Raw genomic sequence first — 21,962 nt, forward strand, 5'->3', positions numbered from 1 at the left:
ACCATGGGCAACATATAATCATAACTCCAGAGGGCTTAGCAAATATTTGTATTTTTCAAGGAAGTCCTCTTATTTTCCTATATAACTTGAAGCAGCTTATTTTGATTTTTGAGTTTACATTTAAACTCATATAAATATGAGGTTTTGTACTTACAGAAAGTCTTTAGGCTTGGGATTATTTTGCTGTATTTGGGTTACCTGCGGGGATGGGAACATTAAAAAGGAAAAAAGCCTTATAAATTTGAACCTGATTCTAATGTATGCTTTCTCCAACATTTTCAAAAAGCTAAAAAAAAAAAAAAAACCCTCTTAGCCATTTAAAAACATTTTTCAGAGAAATTATCTGCATCCGGCTGAGAATTTTATGCCAAACTGCAGCCCCCACACAAGCTTTGGAGAGCCAAGAAATTTAAACCTGCAAAGTGTCAGCTCAGCCCTTACGCTGGTCTGATGTAATCACTTAACCACAGCATGGCTTGTAGCCTTGAACTGACAATGACTCAGTAGACCTCGTATACATTAAAAAAATGTTTTTAAATGGTTAGGATTGTGAAAATACCATAGAAGCACAATATTATTATAAGCAAAACATTCAACACAGTTAACGCAGTTTCTTGACTGTATTTCAGGAACATTTATGAAGAAGCCATATTGAAAAGTGAAAAAATCTGGATTATTATAGATTTTTTAAAAGAAAGGCATATAATTACTTCACAGAAATCATCACTCATTTTAAATCAAAGGGGTCCTTTAGGAGATTTGAAAAAATTAATTGGTAAGAATAATGATTAGTATAAAAATTGTATGTAATTTGTGTGTTTTTAAAAGTACGTTTTAAAAGGATTTATTCATTTCATTGATTTGGAGTTGTTTGCAAGGTTAACATGAATGTTAGCTCAGTCAGCCCCTGGAGGAATTATTTTAAAAATGCTCAATCGGTCCCAAGGAAGTTTGAGTTTAATTTAAAAACTAATTTATTATGTTAAAAGTGTAAGTTAATGATTTGTTTTACTTTCAGCCCCTACCTAGGTACTACTCCTGAGCCCAAATTCACTAAATCCACTCACATTAAATTAAAAGTATTTTATTTTATTTTATTTTTAAAGATTTTATTTATTCATTTGAGACACAGAAATACAGAGAGAGAGAGAAAGCATGAGCAGGGAGAGAGGCAGAGGGAGAGGGAGAAGCAGGCTCCTTGCTGAGCCAGGAGCCCGATGTGGGGCTCGATCCCAGGACCCTGGGATCATGACCTGAGCCGAAGGCAGACGCTTAACCATCTGAGCCACCCAGGCGCCCCAAAAGTATTTTAAAATCAGGAAAAGATGAAATAACTATTTCAAACATTTGAGTTTGTATGTTTATATTGATACATGAATAGAACTGAATAGAAATAATTTTGAGATATTAGCTATAGATTTATGTTGTAAATGTATCTTTTCTAATTCATAGTGAATAAATCATGGCACCCTTAATATATTTTTTTAAAGATTTTATTTTTTATTTGCCAGAGAGAGAGAGCACAAGCAGGGGGAGCGGCAGGCAGAGGGAGAAGCAGACTCCCTGCTGAGCAAGGAGCCCGATGCGGGGCTCGATCTCAGGACCCTGGGATCATGACCTGAGCCGAAGGCAGATGCTTAACTGACTGAGCCACCCAGGCATCTCCACCCTTAATATTTTTTGAATGAGAAAATCTGTAATGGTAATTTTCAAACTTTTAAGACTAAAAATAAGCAGTTGAAATACTGTCCATTAACCTAATGACTTCAACTTCCTGAAGAGAGCCTAGGAACCATTTCTTACTTTTAGTTAGTACCTTTTTAGACCTTTTTATTTATAGCCATTAAAGTTGTAATCTAAATTTTTGTGCTATTTTACAACATGTCCTGTGAGAATTTTTGTGTTCTAAGAAAATAATGAAGTAGATGTTTATAAAATTTAAGGTAAAGGATTAATGAAAATTTTGAAAGTTGAGAAACTTTTAACTAGATTAAAAAGTTAAGATTAGTTGAATGATACAGCATTTTTTTTAAACTTTTAGCATCATTTTATGACTGTAAATTTATAACTATCCATTTTTAGAAATCAAAGCATAATTCTTAGATACAATTTTTAGTAATCAGAGCAAAACAGTGTTCTTTATAACTATAGAATTTCCTCATTTTAAAAAACTGTGTTATGAAGAATTTCAAACATATTCAAGAGCAGTTTTGTATAATGAGTCCTCATGGGTCTATCACCTAGCTTCAAGAATTATCAACTCCCAGGCAGTCTTGTTTCATTTGTATCCACATTCATTTACCTCCTACCATATTATTATTTTTTTAAGAGTTTATTTATTTGAGAGAGAGAGTGTGTGAGTGCGCACAAGCGAGGGGAGGGACAGAGGAGAGAGAGAAGCAGACTCCCTGTTGAACATGGAGCCTGAGGGATTGGTGGCTTGATGCTGGGGCTTGATCCCGGGACCCTGAAATCATGACCTGAGTCAAAGTCAGATGCTTAACTGAGCCACCCAGGGGCCCCTACCATATTATTTTGAAGCAAATCGCATACATTATGTCATTTCATCTGTAAATATTTTGGTATTTACTCAAAAAGATAAGGGATCTTTTATTTATTTATTATTATTATTATTATTTTAACATACAGTGTTTTATTAGTTTTAGGTGCACAATGTAGTGATTCAACACTTCCATACAACACCCGTGCTCATCACAAGTGCCCTTTAATCCCCATCACCTATTTAACCCATCCCCTCTGGTAACCATCAGTTTGTGGTTAGACTATAATTAAGAGTCTGTTTCTTGATTTGTCTCTTTTCCCGCTTTGCTTGTTAGTTGTTTCTTAAATTACACATGAGTGAAATCATATGGTATTTGTCTTTCCCTGACTTATTTTGCTTAGCATAATACAGTCTAGCTCCATCCACGTCATTGCAAATGGCAAAATTTCATTCTTTTTTATGGCTGAATAATATTTCATTGTATATACATACATATATATATACACACACACACACCACATCTTCTTTATTCATTCATCAATTGGTGGACACTTGGGCTGCTTCCATAATTTGGCTCTTGTAAATAATGCTGCTATAATATACATAGTGGTGCAGTTATCTCTTTGAATTAGTGTTTTTGTATTCTTTGGGTAAATACCTAGTAGTGTGATTGCTGAATCATAGGGTAGTTCTATTCTTAACTTTTTGAAGAACTTCCATACTGTTTCCCAGAATGGCTGCACCAGTTTGCATTCCCACCAACGTGCACGAGTGTTCCTTTTTCTTCACATCCTTGCCAACACCTGTTGTTTCTTGTGTTGTTGATTTTAGTCATTCTGACAGGTGTGAGGTGATAGGAATCTTTTGAAAGACATCACCAAAATACTATTATCTTGTCTAAAAAATTACCAGTAATTCCCTAGAATTATCCAGTAACTACTCAGTGTTCAAATTTCAAATTGTCTGAACCAAAATCCATATATTGTGATTGTTATGTCTTTTAAGTTTCTTTTAGCTGATAAGCTTTCTCCATCTTCCTTTTGTCTCCATTTGCAGTTTATGGTTGAAGAAGCAGGGCCATTTGTTTTATGAAATTACCACAGACTGGATTTTGTTGATTATATGCCCATGGCATAGTTTAACATGCTCCTTTGTTCCTCTGAATTTCCTATAAATTGGTAGGTATATACATGTCTCCGATTTCATGTACCTTTAACCACCTGGTCATATCACAAACAAAAAATAACCCCCAGCCCAAAAAAAAAAAGAGGTTCTTGATTTTGTAACAGCCATCATAGGGACTATGTGCTTTATTTTATACATGAGAATTAGAGGCATCTTTAGTTTTTATTTAGATAATTGTGTATAACGTATGACTAAAGATTAAGATCTACAATGATACGGGTTATATAGCAAAATGAGACAAATGTGTGTATAGTGATTTGAAAAGAACTATCAAAAACAACAGAAAGATTCTAAAGGGGCATTATCCTAGAGTTATTTAAGGAAGATAGACCTTTTTACTTAAACCCCTAATGATACCACTCTTAAAAAAATGCAGCAGTATAATATATTCTCATAATAATGACCTTGATTCGTCAGGAAAGGAGAATTATATTTAATGTGGCTTAGTTTTAAAGAGTAACAACCACAACTAGAGAGTCAACAGTTTGGCACTTCAAGGATTGAAGAGTTATATATCATAGTTGTAAAACATGCTGTTGTGGTTAATCTGCAATCCCTGTTAATAATGCATGTAATATGTGCGCATTGAATATAGGAGTCATATATATTAAAAATTATAGACATTCTCCTTTATCAAGAATAACTGGGAAATAAAGTATACTCATTAATCAAATATTAAGACTAAAAATTTACTAGATAAGCCATATATGGATCACCAATTCTTTTAAAATAATTGAATTTTTTTTTTTTTTTTTTTTTTTAGATTTTATTTATTTATTTGAGAGAGAGAATGAGATAGAGAGATCATGAGGGTCAGAGGGAGAAGCAGACTCCCCGCTGAGCGGGGAGCCCTATGCGGGACTCGATCCCGGGACTCCAGGATCATGACCTGAGCCGAAGGCAGTCGCTTAACCAACTGAGCCACCCAGGCGCCCTAAAATAATTGAATTTTGATAAAATACCCTTTACGCTAAAAGTAGAACATAATTTGATCTTTCTTTGATGATTCAGAAGATTTTAAGGGACTGTTTATCCCATCAGAATTATTATTATTGTTAACCTTGATTATCATTATGTTGTAGCTGCATAGTAAAGTTGGTTAATGCAGATTTCCAAAGTCATGTTAATTACCAGAGAATTATTACTGGATTAAGGAAATCTGAATGGGCTTTGTGACCGTGGTATTCACAGAGTGTCAAATAAAGAGGTGTATAGGACCCAGTATGCATGGATATATATGTGTGGCTGCATACACGGGTATGTTCACCTCTGTGCACATGTCTACGTATTACTGTTAACTTTATGGTGTATATTGTTAAACACACACACACGCATATACTAACTTGTGACATATGCAGCCATTACCAGTACTAAGGAAGCTGCAAATTGAAGGAATTTGATCAAAATTTACCAAGAGGAAATTGGCTCCAAGGCATTATGATTTTGGCTAGAGAAGATAGTGATCCTGGCACCATATACTCCCTATTTCCTTGTGAGAGCTCCAAGATTAAATGAATTAGCTACATAGAGGCAGATGCTTGGTAGTTTTCTGGAAGCACAATTATAAGGTTTATGAAAAACAGGAAGATCAACATCTCATGCAGGTTTTTTTGAATTGGGAACTGATTTAATGTGCTATTTTGTATCCCTTAGACCTTGTCGATTGAGCCATGATAATTTGTTTTTACAACTTTTTTTTTTTTTCATCCTTATTTTAAGTGTGCTAACCTTTGGAAAGAAATGGTATCTTGAAATGATTTTAAGATAATATTTTTCAGACTGTTCAAACTTTTTGTGATTGCTGACTATAATTAGTCATGTTGCAATATTGTATTTTCAGAACTGCTCTTCAGTCTCCCTTGTCTGCTTCTGCTCAAAACGCAGACCAGCTTAGCTCCCAGTAGCCGGTATCTTTCTTGACCCTGGAAAAATTTTGAATCCTTTAATACATTTAACTTAGTTTATAATGAATTGAATAGTCGTGATCATTCACTTGACAAGTGTCCACGTTGAACAGCCCATGTCCAGCCCAGTCTTTGCGCAAAGATGAATGGCACTGTCCCTGTTCTCAGACTGTTTATGGTCTAACAGAGGGAAGTTAAAATGAAGTAACTGGATCACCCAGATAGTGATTTATTTTACAAACATTAGTGGGCACATTGAGTAGGTGAACTTTCTTTTTATCTTTCAGTTTCAGTGCCTGAGAAACTTTAGCCATTTATTCTGTTGCATTTTGCTTACACCAATAAACACGTTAGGTATTTACCACAAATGAAGGAACCATGGAGGGAACTAAAAATATTTCTAGGAAATGCCCTAAAATCTTAATTCACGTGTTGCAAACTCAGATGCCTGTAGGAGCCAGCCAAGTAATAAAAATGAGTGAAAAACATAGGTGTAAAGGCAGTTGTAATTGGTGGGGATTGTGACCTACTGAAGCGTGTATGCTTTGTCTAAAGATTCTAAAATAAAAAATTTGTATGGTTCAAAGAAAGCATGTCTGCAATCTGAGGCTGCCAATTTGCAACCCCTCTATAATTCCTTAATATTAATGGAAGCATCACAAAGACATTTGAGGGAAACGATGGTGATTTAAAGTTAAATACATCCAATTTAAGAATGATCACACCATGTTAGTAATCTATTTGGTGCTTTTCTTCTGGGGCATAGGTGACATTAAATTAGGGATGATGGGATTCTAGGAGGAGCCTGGAAGATATTACTGATCTAGGCAGGTGAGGGGATCAAGTTTAGGAGAATCATTACTATTGGAGAAACATGTTAGTAAGAATGATGTTGACTCCTCATTGCTGAAGACTTTTTTTTTTTTCCTGGATATGGCAAGCCCTAAATTCCAGGTGATAATTATTAGAGGTAAGTCAGAGGTCTGGAGACACATTCTCTTAATACCTGGGAAATGTGTGAGGCAACTTTAATGGGAAGCTTTAGTAGATGGAGCCTTTCGCCATCATTTAGACAGTGGATCTTATGTGAAGGCCTAATGAATTTATGTGAAATTACTTGGGTCTTTGATCTCAGTGAGAAAATTCATCAGAAAGATGATCAGATTTTCTGGGTTTCTGCCTTGCATTAGAATGCCTGAATGCAACTCCAAAAATCACTAGGGCCAGGGAGTATGTATCACTCCGTACGTCTGCCGAACCAGTGTCTCAGCGGGTGGGACTCGAAAATCTGCCTTTTTAAGATGCTTCCACGGTTACTCTGATGATAGCCCGGATGGGAACTCAAGCTGTAGGTAGAGAAGTTTTCAAATACTTGCTGGAAGATATCAGGTTTTCTTGGTCAGTGAAGATTGCATATTAACAGCCCTGTATTAAGGAAATTAAAAAAAAATTGGTGTTTAGTGATAAAAAGAACTCTATTCTGTTGGATGATAGTGAGTTGTCAGGAATAGAAATTAGTAGCTCGGTATATTAGAGCTTTGTTAAGGTTCTTGAGGCATTTCATTGGAGGGGTACACGTTTCTCTAACTGAGCTCCAGGGATGGCTGTTTAGATGGTACATTTGAAACAAACGCTTTTCTTTAGTTGGCTGTGAGGGGCCGCCCAGCTTTGTAAGAACTGATGAGGAGTGACTTTGGCGGCTGGAGAGGGACAGTGAGGAAGTGAAAATTGATAAAACTGGGTAATCGTTGTGTATTGCTAAGTTTACAAATGGTTCAAAGGCAGTCACTGGGGCTTCTCTGTGGGGGCCCTGTTTTAGTTTCTCTGGAGAGAGAAAGTGTGCAAAAGACATAAAGGCTTACTAGCCAAAGGTTCACATTTCCAGCTTGGCATGGAGCCAGCATTCGTGAGCCACCCCGGTACAGGTCGTATGTGCTGGTTAGGTTTCAGTCAGCGGAGGAAAGGTAAAGACATCTGTTTACAGGACCATAGAGCCAGAGAAGACCTCCTTTCTAAGCTCACTACTGTGCCGAGGCTTGTCAAATACAGCCCCCAGACCAGTGTCAGGAACCACAGTGGTTGTTCGTTTTTCTCCTCTACACCCTTCAGCAGGACTATTGGCTTTTATAGAAGTCTTGCTTTATTACCTGCCCCCTCCTCCAATCCAAAACCATACTGGTATTTGAAGAGCTCTATCTTAGATGCATTTATCTTATGCTCATTGAATGAATATAATCGACAAGGGTAGAGTCTTCCATCTTTCCCTTCTTTCTATCTTTTTATTTATTTTTCCCTTAAGAGAAATAATTGTAATCGTTATTGGGTTAGTGGAAATAGATTAATCTTCTATGTAGATTTTTCTGCAGATTATATAAGGAACTACTTAACTTTTTTCTCTCGAAGAAAACATCAGGACCCACACTGAATCTGTACTTTGGATTATAGGTCTCTTGAATTGTTATGTGGCTCAGTAAGAGTTCATGCACCTCTCCCTCTGTGGTTTCTCCTGAGGGAGGTAAAATGGAGATACAGTGTTAGGGTGTATTAGCACTCTTTTATTCTGCCTTCTCCTTCTTCCTCTTCTCCCTCTCCCTCTTCCTCCTCCTCTTCCTCTTTCACAGAAAATCTGATTGAAACTGGCTTAAACAATAAAGGGAATTCATCAGCTTATAGAACTTAAAAGACCAGAGGTGGGCTTCAGATAAGGCTGAAATAATGTAATTTAAGAACCTAGTTTCTTTCTGTTTCTTTTCTTTTCTGCTCTGCCTTTCACTGTGTTGATTTTATTCTTAGTCTTCATATCCACCCAGTAGCTCAGTCCCTTTTCTTGTGAACACAGAGTTGTTACTCCAGTTCAGACTTTATATTCTCCCGTGGAAAGAAAGAATGCTTTTATTTTGCAGAAATCTCAACTGATGTCTTCATTTATCTCACGGGGTAGATGCTAGGTGTGCAGGAAGTGTTGATAGGGTTAGGCAGTCAGCACCCATGGGGCTCGGAGTGGAGGTTCTTACTCAAAACCCACACCTGAGAATGGGGAGGAGTGGTTTCCTAAAGGAAATCTGTGTTACCAGAAGGAGGGAAATGGATGTTGGACATCAAACAATAGATGGCTACTACATGTGGATTTAGAACAATGATGTTATATGGACCTGGGGCTAGGAGGTGGAGTTTTTAGGGAGAAGGATAAAGACACTGAAAGCTTCTACTACCCCATATATTATATTTTGTGGATATCTTTTCATTTAGTTAGTGTTACTTTGCATTGCTTTTTTTCTTATAGCTGCTTGTGGCTGGACTAACAGAAACAGCTTGGGGTAGCCTCCTTTTTAGCTGATGTTTCCCCTCATCATTTACACACACATTGTGTTACTAAGATACTGGTGACTTTAAGACCACTGGCCAGGAAGGCCCAAGACTGGGGTTTTGACTAAGAGGAGGAGGATCTGTCAAGTCCACAAGTCTGGAATTCAGTTCAAGGAGCTCAGCTAAGGTCAGGAGAAGCAGTTGTATAATAAAAATCATTGTAGCCCAGAGGCCAGGTCTAGCTAGGGAAATCCTCTAGGGCAGGGGTCAGAAACCAGGCGCCAGAGCCCGCAAGTGTTTCTCTAGTTACAAATAACTTGGTTGAAGCTCTTTGTTCTGTCTTGTTCCATACTGTCCATTCCTATGGGTCTCCTTGTGATTACCTAGTTGGAAAGAAATGAGAATTTACCCTGAGGTCTGGTCCTGGCTGAGGCAGGCAAAGAATTACTGTTTTGATTCAGTAGAATGGGTAGGACTCCTCTAAGATGTTGTGACTCACCTATGGCTAAAAAACACTCAGTGCCACAAAGGGTCACTAAGCTTGAATGATCTTTCACTGTGATGTAAATAATTTGCTCCAAGCTCAAAATCTATGGGTAGAAGTTGGGATTCATAACCCTCTCAGTTTAAAAGACTCCTGAAGACATTTTCTAGTGAAAAACGAAACCCTAACAAAGTGTTTGCTTTAACTAAATGATTGCAGTTAATTTCTTGTAAAGAAACACAGAAGCACACATTAACTTAAAATAAGCTCACACTGTTGTTTCTTGTAGTACAGCCAGGAAAACCAGTAGCAAGCTGTCTCCTTCAAAATCACATCCCTGGATGATATTCGAGCAACCTGGACAATTTAAATACATCCCCAGGAAAAACAATTTGAATTAAGTTAGAAATTATATCTGCCAATTTTCTTTCTGCTATTACAGTGTTGCCTTTTATTCTTAGGATCTGAGTAGCAAAGATTGAAAAGGTGTGTGGCATTAGTGACTCAGATAAATAACAATATTCATTTCAGTTGCACAATAAATTTGGGCCTCAAAGGGTTTTTCTGTTTTTTTGTTTGTTTGTTTGTTTGTTTTGGTAAGTAATGGGGTCTTTGTGAGCTGGATGTGTGCTCAGCTTAAAGGAATTTAAAATTTATGTTCTTTAAAACACTTTGTTGGCCACACAAAAGGATTTTTAATGCTTAGGACTTATTAATCAAATTTTAGTCTATACCGGCATTTTTTACAAAATTGAAGTTCGTATTACTTATTCGTACTTTTTTGATGAACAGGAGGTATAAAACTTGAGCATTTTGGCCCCAAACAGATTTGATTTTATATTCAAAAGATAGCACTTTAAAGTTGTGTGGATATAGACAATATCTTATAGAGGAGCTAGAATGGATTTAGTTATTATTCAAGTCTGCATCCTCCAAAGTGCTTCTATTCAGTGATGTTGGTGTTCCCCATCTTAGTCCTTCTATCCATGTCATAGAAAAGCTACCATTCCTATTCTTTAAGTGGTTATACCATTGAGAGAGGAAAGGCTAGTAAAGCTTCTGTGGAGGGTACTCTTTCCCTTCTTTTCAACCCTGTTGCGTCTGAGGGGTTTCCAAGATAGAAAGGAATCTGCTCTGCTCTCTTCCTCTTCATAAACAAGAAAGGCTGGACAAAGGAATGTGGCTTGAGATTCCTTCCCTCCCTGTTCCCTCCAGCCCTTGTGTCCTGTCATCTATCTACCCCCAGTTCCAAAGAAAGAAGCAGAACTTAGAAATGTCCCGGCTGACCTTCAAATAGGGACCTATTTGAAATGGCAGTTCAACATGACGTGGGGCTGCACGCTGGTCACCTTTTAAGGAGAACAGAAAGGTAATGTTATAGTAACTTCTGATGGGCAAGAAGGGATACTGCAATTTTTTAAATTTTCTAAATGGAACCAAAGGCATAGTTTTAGCTATTTTTGTATATTCTAGATTAAAAGCATGTTTACCTATGGAAGAAACTAAATAAGCAAAGTAAACCAGTTCCAATGATTCTGACACCCTAGCACAAAATTGCGATGATAGAAAAATTCTCGTGTGATGCGCCAGTGGGTCATCCCTCTGTAGATATTTGAAAATTCCCCGCATCCCTTCTGTTAATTGGAAGCTTTGCTTATCTAGCAACTGTGGGTGAGGCTGCCTATTGAATGGCATTTCAAAAAGTTCAGATTTAAGATCCCTTGTTTTGCCTTTTTTCTATTACAAGTCTGTCAATTCTGTCACTGGGAAAATCATGTGGGAAAGTGGTCTTTCAGCCACTAAGGTTAATTGTGGATTTTGTTCAGGACATTACCTTTGTCCTTCTCAAGGATAGGTTAATTGTCGTGTTCTGTACTGACATATAATGTGGGTCACTTTACCATTAGTAGCCAGGAGACTTTATTGATTGTAAGCCACGGAATGGACTGCTGTATTTTATCCTTCAGGTCAATACAGAGTCCTTTTAGAAAGATCCTAGGTCACAAAAAGTTAACAACAACAACCACAACAAAAATCAGGGAAGTTGGTTTTTGGTTGGGAGGCAGGTCAGAACCTTGGAGAGCTCTAAGAGTAAGCCGGGGGAGAAATCACAGTCAGAAGCTTCCATGGCTGGCCCAAATAGACTAGATTTTTTGAGAAGATGCCAATTCCATTTTGCTTATTGTCAAGATATGTATGATTTAAGGTGACAAATCCCTTTCACTCTAAGCATGAGCTGTGTACTTGTGGACTAATTGGTGACTTGGGGCTAAGATCTTAAACTAGAGAAAATGCATTTCTTCAGCACATCTGCTTGTAGATCCTCTAGGTCATTTTTGGATTCCTCTTATCAGGGCTTCTGGTACCAAGATGAAGATGGTCACAAACAGGAAGGGTGGAGGAGCATAAGATTTCACTGAAGTGTTCACTATGTATTAGACAAGATCCATTTTTCCAGTAGAATTTTTTTCCCGATGACATCTTAGGTAAAACTTCAATAAAACCAAAGCCCAAGCCAAACCAAACCAAATAAAAAACAGAATGGCAGAGGTGTTCTGGTGAAAGCAGGATTTAAGAGGTCTGGAGTGCCTTCTACTCAGATTACACTTGGCTCCCTCAGTAGCCATTGAACACAGGCAGCAAATCACCACATTTCACCAGAGTACATTCAATGTACTTGTCAGACACAGTTCCCAAGTAGGTGTGAAGATTTAATCTAACTCCTTCTAGGAGTACCTTTATTAGCCCATATTGATTCCAGAAATGGCCTTATATTGGTTGTCTCCTTACCTATTCATTTCGATGTCAGAGATTTGTATCTTTCCAATTAGCTTCTGTGCTTGCCAGAACCCACTGAGCTTTCAAAGACCATGATTAACAACTTCAAACATCATGGCAACAATCTCAGATCTCAAACTCACTAGGCCCTGCTTATAAGGATGAAGATAATTATTAGAGTATTTGAAAATAAAGCCCCTGAGGATTACAAAATGACCCTATTTAATTTTTTTGCCTTACCAATATTTATTTCTGTGAGTACCCTACACACTTTAGTGGAACAGAACGCAACTGTGGTGGACTCTCCCTTCCCATGCATGCCATTTTGTTCTTAACACTTGAATTTTCTCAAAAATAAAATCCCAACACATTAACCACAAGTTAACAATAAGGGATATGATCAGGAGTGTTGTCTTTTTTGTTAGCTGCATGACTGTAAATGTGTGGAGGGTAGTTATATGAAAGTGGGAGTAGACTTGCTCTGAGGAGTCCCAAAGTTAGCTTGTCTTAACTCAGCTTCCCTGTCACCTACCCTTACATTTCATGTTAACTGTACTTTAAGAAGTTGCTATATTTTAAGAAAGTATAAGAGAAGTTTAAAATAATTTCACTTAAATTATTTTAGGTGATGCGTTAGAGGAGTTATAACGTACAGTGTGGATATTCATTTTTGATAATGCTTGGTCCTCTTACAAATAGGTCAGTTAGCAAATTCATTTTTATCTTTTGTATTCCCTAGTTGAAGTGACATTTAAAAAATTCACGCTGTCCAGTTACAGTTCTTTTAGAAATGTAAAATGTCATTGGTCATTTCCTAAGACTTCCATTCAGAGAAATGTAACACAGAGGAGTTTTGGTTGAGAGAAGCGTAATAAATTCCTACAACTGTTGCCATTACATGATAGCATATTGCAGTAGCTTTCTGGAAATGTTCTGCGAGGTTTGGAATTTAAGAAACAGTTCAAGGTTCCTTAAAGCATATTTATTTAGGGTTAAGTGATGCAAGATTTGTTCTCCAGAAGGCTATGGAACTGGGTAACTCTGAGTTGATAAAAAGAGACAATTGAAGTCTGACCTTATAAAATATGTAAATGGCAAGTGGAATTTCTTAAACTTTGAGATTGAAACACAGTTTGGAATGAAATATTTGAAGTATGCTATTCTATTTTTAAAAATTTATAGTTTTCCATTATGAAAGTACATTCACATGTTATGTATGTGCACATATATACATACATATGTATAACAATACAATTAGAAAATGTGGAAAATCTAGAACATTAGGAAGAAGGAAAAGAGAACGCTGCTAAATAGCTCCCAACTATAGAAATCAGTTGTTAACATTTCTTCTAGTAGTTTTTTAATGTATATATGTTTTTTGGTTTAGGAACTTAGGAAGGGATGGGGATAATCAAAGTTAAGGTCATGATGTGTATGCAGTTTTATATTTGTCTTCATATAATATTTTGCCAGTATTTAATAGTATTTTCTATGCTATTGCCCAGTATTTGTAAACATACTGGCTGCTTATTATTCCTTTGAGTGACCATAACCGTTTTTTAACTATTTCTTATTATCGGGCATTTAGGTTATTTGCAATTTCATGATATCTTAAATGACTGTACATTTTTTGTCTATGGTGCTTTTTTCCCCCCTTATTTTTGCTTTTTTCTTAGATTCTCAAATAGGACTTCTAAGAGGTTTTGAGAATGAACATTTTTGTGATTCTTGGAAAAAATATATAAACTGCTTGTATCAATTTTCACTCTCATGTGTAAAAGTGTCCATTAAATTGCATCCTTCCCAGCATTAGCTATTTGCTTAAAAAGTGAGGAGCTGGCCAGATCATGAGTCCCATGAGAGCAAGAGACAATTTGTGGGGCCCAGGCCCCATCTTGGAGTAAAAGTCAGGCTACTGAGTTCAAATTAACACCTGGTTCAAGGGAGGCTAGTCGAACCATGGGAGCCAGGGTATGTAGCTTCAAAGAGTGGGGGAGAAGTTGCAGAGTGATCAAAGCTAGAGGTGATTTAGGAATACCCAAGAAGGGTCAGAGGTTGGCACCTTACACAGTCCCAGTGTGGCTCTTTCTGGGGGATAAGAGTAGTCTTCTTGGGGAATGGGAGATCTAATATAAGTTGTGAGGGAGACTTTTGTTCTTGATGCTCTTTTATGCTATTGGAAAAACGCTGTTTCTTTTACCATGTATATATTATTTCTTCCACAAAAAGTTAGTTTACAAAAAAGAAGAAACCAGAGAAATTACATTTCTTTGATTATTAGTAAGGTTGCATGCTTTTCACATATTGTTAATCCATTTTGATTTCTATTTTATCTGAATGCCAGACAGTGCAAAATTTTGTGGTATGAAGTGTCAAATAATTCCTTTTATTAATGGAAAATTTTTGTTACAAGATTTGTTTTTGTTAAAGAAAATTTTTTCCCCTTAGATTTCTTTTCCTTCCATTATTAGGCAGTGATGGGTCCCAGGGCTCATTTGCTAATTTGCTTATTTTCCTCCTTTATTTCCCCAAAGATATGAACTTAGTACATTGTTTCCCGATTCTCTCCTGGATTGATGTCCTTGTGTGTGTCTACATTTGCCTCAGTATGGCTCAGAAGCCATGTTTTCAGCAAGTGAGCTGTGAATTGGGGGTGAGATAGGCTTCTGAAAACAGTATCCCTCACTATGTTTCTGACGTACGGAAGCTGACAAGGAGCTGAGGATTGGTTGGGCATGTTCAAGGTTGTGGGGCCATTGATTTGGGAGTATACATATGTGGTGGAGCGTGTTGATGAGAGAGAAATGTGGGAAGGGTGAGGGTCCCAGGAGCAGGCAGCCTCGGCAGCGGAGCCGATGTAGGGGGTCCTGAATTAATGCCGGGTGTGAGATGAGTCCTGGCTGTAGAGAGGCAGGTGCCAGTCGTTTGGCTAGAGACTGACACTTCAGTGAACTGAAGAGAGGGTTGGCAGATTTATAGTCTATACTGTCACTTGTCCGCACTTGAATATCAACAGAGCTCTTCACCCGCTCTAGTTAACCAGTCTTTAGAATGCACTGATGTGACACCTCCCTGAACTGCTTCATCAGTGTTTAGGGAGGGTGAGGAAAGTTTCATGGCAGTCGTTAACTCTTCTGCTTTTGTTTAGTCACTTTTATTGGGTTTTATCACTTGCTTCTAATGTGTGTTTCATTCTTCATTTTTGAAATCTCTCTTTTTTTTAAGATTTTATTTATTTATTTGTCAGAGAGAGAGGGGGAGGGAGGGAGAGCACACGAGCAGGGGGAGCGGCAGGCAGAGGGAGAAGCAGGCTCCCCGCTGAGCAGAGAGCCCTCCGCGGGGTCAATCCCAGAACCCTGGGATCATGACCTGAGCCGAAGGCAGACGCTTAACCGACTGAGCCACCCACGCGCCCCATGAAATCTCTTTTCTATTCTCTTTTCTTTGGTAGTATGTGTCCTGTACTTACTCTTTGTGGCCATCCTCATTTCAGATTTCTTCTTTCATGCATGACCAAAAAATAAGTAGAATAGAACTTAGTATAGTATATATAGAATAATATATGTGTGTGTGTGTGTATATATATATATATATATAGTGTGTGTGTGTGTGTGTGTATATATATACACACATATTTGTAATATAGGGGGAAATACTTATTTTTCTCTTTTTTCTAAAGAGGCTTCTTAATTTATACCTTGAGCTACACACACACACACACACACACACACACACACACACACACCTGCCCCGGTTCCCACTCTGTCCTGGCTTGCACACTTCCCTGAAGAAACTTTGGACATTGTCTCTACCCAGGAGAGTGGAGAGCTCCAACATCTGCCTTGTTAGACCATTTTAAAAATATGTCCTAGTCTTAGGATGTGACCATAATCTTGTAATATCTTCTTTGTTCTCCCCTTCTAAACAAAGTGGCTCAAACCACAAATTACGTAAGTGAAAGTGGTCATGTAGCAATAGTGGGGGGATTTTTATTTTGTTGAGCCTGTCTGTACCCCTGATGGGGATGCTTTTTGGCTAAGTCATTTCCCAGTGAAGTGTGCACTGAATGGCCAAAGAGGTCAAATGTATTTCCATGTACTGAGAGATTGTATTTTAATGGGAAGGGACTTGTTGGCATATCTTTACATATTTAACAATTAGGTTGAATTACTTGAAATGAATTCAAATTGGTAAGAGATGTTTGCCAGCTTATATATACATATATATATATAGTTTTATTGAGGGATATAGGCTGGTAACTTGCCAAACAGCTAAAGAGAAGAGAAATGATAGAATTAAAAAAATACAAGTTGAGGCAACTAAACTTTTTTCTTTTTGTCCTAGAACAGGGACTCAACTACTTGATGAAGAAATGAAAGATTGTATATTTTTCCTATTAATGTTTAATGATGATCTCTGAAGGAAATGCAAAGCAAGTTACATAATGATCATTTTAAGTTCTGTACTGTGTTTTATATCTTTTTTTTTTAAAGATTTTATTTCTTTCAGAGAGAGAGAAATCAAGAGACCAAGCAGGGGGAGGGGCAGAGGGAGCGAGAGAAGCAGACTCCCCCCTCTGAGCAGGGAGCCTGACGTGGGGCTTGATCCCAGGACTCCGGGATCATGACCTGAACTGAAGGCAGACGCTCAAAAGACTGAGCCACTCAGGCGCCCCTTGTCGTTATATCCTATTGATACTTTGTGGTCTTGAGTAGCTCAAAAGGAATTTTCAGAATCTTGAGGTCAAGAGGTTTGCCAGTGAGGACTTTTGTACTCTTCTTATCAAATCAGTTCATAGCTAGGGCTGTCTTTCATTCACTGTACTATGCTCAAGAGCTTACTTTTTTCCTCTGTTCATCAAATCTTTATTTGAACATCCCTTAAGACCTATTTCATGATTTCCCCATTGTCATTTGGTGCCTGTAAATCAAACTACTTAGTAGATCAGAGTAATTGCTGTCCTTTTAAAGGATGCATTTTTTTAAACCTTTTGTTTGTTTTCTTTTGATAGAAGACTTTTCTGGTGAGATTATTAGTTATGATATTAATGAATGTGATTATGTGGTACTATAAATGAAATGTGTCAATATTTGGAAGATCTGCATAACTCTGTGAATCAGTATTTTCTAAATGACCAAATGCATGATGGTACAAAATCATGCATTGAGTAGAAGATATATTTAAAGTGCAAGATAGATGAATGGAATTTAATGTAAGAGTATGAAATGCTTATTAATACAGTTTCAGATTCCACATTGCAGCTAACCTTTATTTTTTTTAAAATTTTTTTGAAGATTTTATTTATTTATTTGACAGAGAGAGACACAGTGAGAGAAGGAACACAAGTAGGGGGAGTGGGAGAGGGGGAAGCAGGCTTCCCCGCAGAGCAGGGAGCCCGATGCGGGGCTCGATCCCAGGACCCTGGGATCATGACCTGAGCCAAAGGCAGATGCTCAATGACTGAGCCAGCCAGGTGCCCCTGCAGCTAACCTTTAAGAAACTTCCACTTGTTGAGTTTTGGTATAGTATCCAAGAAGAATATATCTAGAATTATTTGACAAGGCTATTAAAATACTCCTCTCTTTTTAAAGTACATATTTGAGTGAGGCTGGATTTTTTTTTCATATCCTTCAGCCAAAACAACATATTGCAACACTAAACGTAAAAGCAGATATGAGAATTCAGCTCTTTTATTAAGCCAGACATTAAAGAGATTTGCAAGAATGTAAAACAATGCCATGCTCTATTTCTTTTGGAAATCCTAGTGATTCATTAAAAATATTTCTATGTTAATATGTAGTAGGTTTGTTATTTTAAAATGAATTAATAAATATTTTAAAAATTTCTGGGTTTTCATTTTTTATATAGTAAATTTAATCCCTATAATTCATCTACACAGAAGCTCTTTCGTGTTCTCAGTACTTTTTTTTAAAAGAGTGTAAAAGGTATCCAAGACCAAAATGTGTAAGAACCTTTGGTGTAGTGCTTAAGCAGGGACTTGGAGCCAAATTGCTTAAGTTTGAAACTCAACTTGATTGCTTAATAGCTCTGAACAAGATATTGAACTACTTTTTGCCTCATCTATAAAGTGTAGTAATATAGTCTATAAGGTTGTGATATGGATTAACTTGAATATATGAAAAGTTCTTAGAATTTATATAGCATTTGGCAAGCAGTATAATTATCACCTGTTGAACATTGGTAGTGTAACATGTGTTCTCCTTTATTGATGCTAAATTTCTAGCTTTCTAGAGATTGGGTGTTTTGGGGTATTAACACTGTCAACTCTTATCAGTAGAGTCCTGTATCCACAGATATCCTGTATCCGCAACCTTTTCTGTAATCCTTTTTCCTCCAAGTCCATGGTTGTCAACTTTTGCTTTGCATTCGAATCACCTGGGAGCTTGAATTTAAAACAAACACCCCAATACCCAAGACCTCGGAGAGGGATCTCAGATTAACCCAATTGAACCAAAATCAGGAGGTGGAGGGTAGGGCCCAAGTATTAGTATTTTTAAAGCTGTCTAGGTGATTCCGTTGCAAAGACTGGTAACCACTACTCTGGAGTCTGACCTTCTGCCTGGAGGTTCCACCTTTCCCTCCATGTTCTCCAATAAATTGGAGCTGATTTCTCTCTCACACCCTTTATACCATTGTGCCTAGAGGTATGTAGGTGTTCTCCTTGCTCTTCAGTGCTGCTACCAAGGAAATTGTCATTCCCTTTTCCCTAAAATTCTCTACATAAATGATTTAATATGCATATAAAGGATTCTTCCCAGCCAGGCAGGCTTTTGGTGGTACTCCACATTGTCAGTCCCAGTTACAGACCACCTCTGCTCCCTCGGTTGTAACCGTCCTGTTCTCTGACCACACCTCCCATTTTTCCAATTCATTCTTTTTAGTAGTTATCTGTTAGTATGTTTTCTGTTAGTTATCAAACCCATTAGTCTTTTTATTCAGCCAATAGCACTGGCCCTGTTACTGCCGGACACCTACTGATTGACCTAACTGGAGGAGCAAACCTCACCCTAATGAGCATTAGCCTACCAGGCTTTTATTACCTTTGTCATTCCTATTCTATTCACTGTCCTTGAATTTGCAGCAGCCCTGGTTCAAGGTTATGTATTTTCCCTATTAGTAAGCCTTTCCCCATATAATAATACCTAATGATCCACCAAACTCAGGACCATTGGTTCTGCCACCCTTTCACGAATTCTCACCTCCCTTACAAACTTGCTTGTCTTTTTCCTGGCTTAACGTCCACGGTTCATAATTGTAATCATTCTTTTGCAAACCCTCTAAGATCTTTGCCTCTCTTTCTGTTGTGCTTTTCTGGCAAAGTCCCAAGCTTTGTTAAATCCAAATTCCTCTCACTTCACATTTGCACCCAGGCAATGAAATTTATGCTAATTGGTCTCACTTAAAAACTATCCCTCTCACCTCAGTAGGGCTTTTAGTGCTATCTGGAATTCTTCCTACATTTCTCCAGTCCATTTAGTCTACTAAATGTCTCTTCTAAGTGACTATTTCATACTACTTCTCCAACTTCCAATATCCTTTCCTTCTTCCTGACTCCCATTTGATGACCTTCCTTCCTGTTTCAAGGAGAAAAGAGAAGCTCTCTGGACCACATGCTCCTTTCACCTCATGGAACAACCTGCCTGCACTTAACACTCATTTACTTGGCTTTTCCTCCCGTTCCTATGGGTGGACTCTCTGCGCTCATTTCTAAGGCCAGCCCTCTTGGAGATCCCATCCCTGTCTACCTATTTGCTTTCTTTCCTCCTGCTATTCTGCCTCCCACCCCCACCTTATTCCCCACCCCCTTCTCTACATGGACATTTCAGCAGAGGACAAACATCTGAGCAGAACTTGCCCTTGGACCCCACACTCCCCACTAGTTGCCAGTTTGAATTGTCTGTCTTAGCTATGTGCACTTTCTACGTATCCTTTCTTTAATGCTTGACAGTCACGTTTTACGTTACCAAAGAGCACCTGCTGAGGATGCTATTCATGGGTGTGTCACTGGGCCCATTGGCCAGCTCTCAGGCTTCCTTAACTCACCTTGTTAACACCATTTCACACAGCTGATCACCTCTTTCTCCTTGAACCACTCCCTTCCCTAGGCTTCTGGGATGCATGCTGTATGGTGCTCAGTAGCATTTATTACCATCTACTGATCTATTTCATTGTTTGTTTATTTTGGCCCACTAAAATGTAAGTTCTTGGAGAGCAAGGGCTTGGCTTGTTTTCTTTACTGCCTAGAACGGTGGCTGATGCTTAATAATAGGCATTTGATAGCTATTGTTGAATGAATGAATGTGAGCTTCACAATGACTGTCTGTTGACCAGATTTTCCCCTGTTCCCAGCTCCTTTCTTGCTCATAAGCTGTCATGGCCATTTCCTTCCTCTCTCTGAACCTTGCATTTCCTGATTTATTTTCCCTCTTCTCTACTCCATTCCTATCATTTCCAGGCCAAACCATCACCGGTGTGCTTATATTTCTGTGGGGCTCTGGTGTTTACAGAGAATTTATTAATATCTGGTATTACAGATGCAGATGGTGTGGGGATCTGGGTTGAATGATATTAGCATATAATGCTGGATTTATGTGCAGATTGAAAAAAATTAAAATTATAAAAGAATAAGAAGGAAATTAAGTCTTCTAGGGCTAAAATGATGGTCTTCTAGGATATTTAGGTTTCTTGTTTTATCACTGCCCTGCTCTACACTTTACTGTTTCTGTCTCCTCATGATGGAATTCCGCCTTGACTTTCTGCCAGGATTTGTAGAAGGCAGGCAAAGTCACCAAGCTCAAAAGATGCTTCTAACTTCAGTTCTGCGTTTATTGCTAATTAAGAGTGATCTGTTCCTCTTAGATTTTCATAACTCTTTCCCTCTATGTTGCTGTGCTCATGTGGTACTGGATTTGTATGAAAATTCCTTTTTCACTGGCCTTTTATTTTTGGCTCCTGCAGAACCTTGCCTCCTGGAACCCTTCAAACCCTGAATGTCTGTTGCTTGTGGTGAAGGAGCTCGTGCAGCAGTACCACCAGTTCCAGTGCGGCCGCCTCCGGGAGAGCTCCCGCCTCCTGTTTGAGTACCAGACGCTACTGGAAGAGCCGCAGTACGGAGAGAACATGGAAATTTACGCTGGGAAGAAGAACAACTGGGTAAGGTGTTTTTGAGGATGGGAAAAAAAAGGCACTTCCTCTGTAATAAAGTAATCAATTCTGATGTTCATTTGTAGTAAATCCCAGCCATTTCCTTAGATAAACATGGTTTCGGTTGCCTGTGTACTTTCTTGAAATTTCTGTGTAATTCCTCGGGGAGGAATTATATGAGAGGGTGAATACCAGGGACCATTGGGAACCACTTAGAAGCAGAAGGGACTTAAACGTTCATCTGGTTCACATGTTCCTCAAAATGATCACCTGGGGAAGTTTGTAAAATTTAGAGTCTTCTATCCTCATCCCCAGATGTTCACGAGTCAGGGGTGAAACATCGGGACCTGCCTGTATAATAAGGGTCCCTTGGAGGTTCTGAGGCAGGTCACACAGGCCACATATTTGAGACACTGACGAGAGCCCCTTCCTTTTCGGTGTAGAACGTCTCTCTCTGCCAGTCAGACAAGAGAGGTCAGTAACTCTGGAGGTACCTAGCTTATCTGGAGCCTTTTATAATCTCTTTTTGTAATTTTTTGACTTTGTAGGATCTTACAAATGCAAGTTGGATCGTATCTCTCCTCTTCCCAGAACTTAAATATACTGTTTCTCACGTGCTAAAGCCAAAGTCCCTCCA

General features: G+C 38.2%; 1 protein-coding gene across 2 annotated transcripts in view; it reads left to right on the top strand.

Moving 5' to 3' along the window:
- The window catches only part of BABAM2 (BRISC and BRCA1 A complex member 2), a 392,539-nt gene that overhangs the window by 97,958 nt on the left and 272,619 nt on the right, over positions 1-21,962 (top strand). For both annotated transcript variants that reach the window (XM_036090220.2, XM_078056121.1), the window contains exon 5: positions 21,140-21,334. In XM_036090220.2, coding sequence (XP_035946113.1) covers positions 21,140-21,334 — 195 coding nt within the window. The remainder of the gene's footprint in view (positions 1-21,139; positions 21,335-21,962) is intronic.

This window comes from Halichoerus grypus, chromosome 10, assembly GCF_964656455.1.
Source record: "Halichoerus grypus chromosome 10, mHalGry1.hap1.1, whole genome shotgun sequence".
In the NCBI taxonomy this organism is placed as follows: Eukaryota; Metazoa; Chordata; class Mammalia; order Carnivora; family Phocidae; genus Halichoerus; species Halichoerus grypus.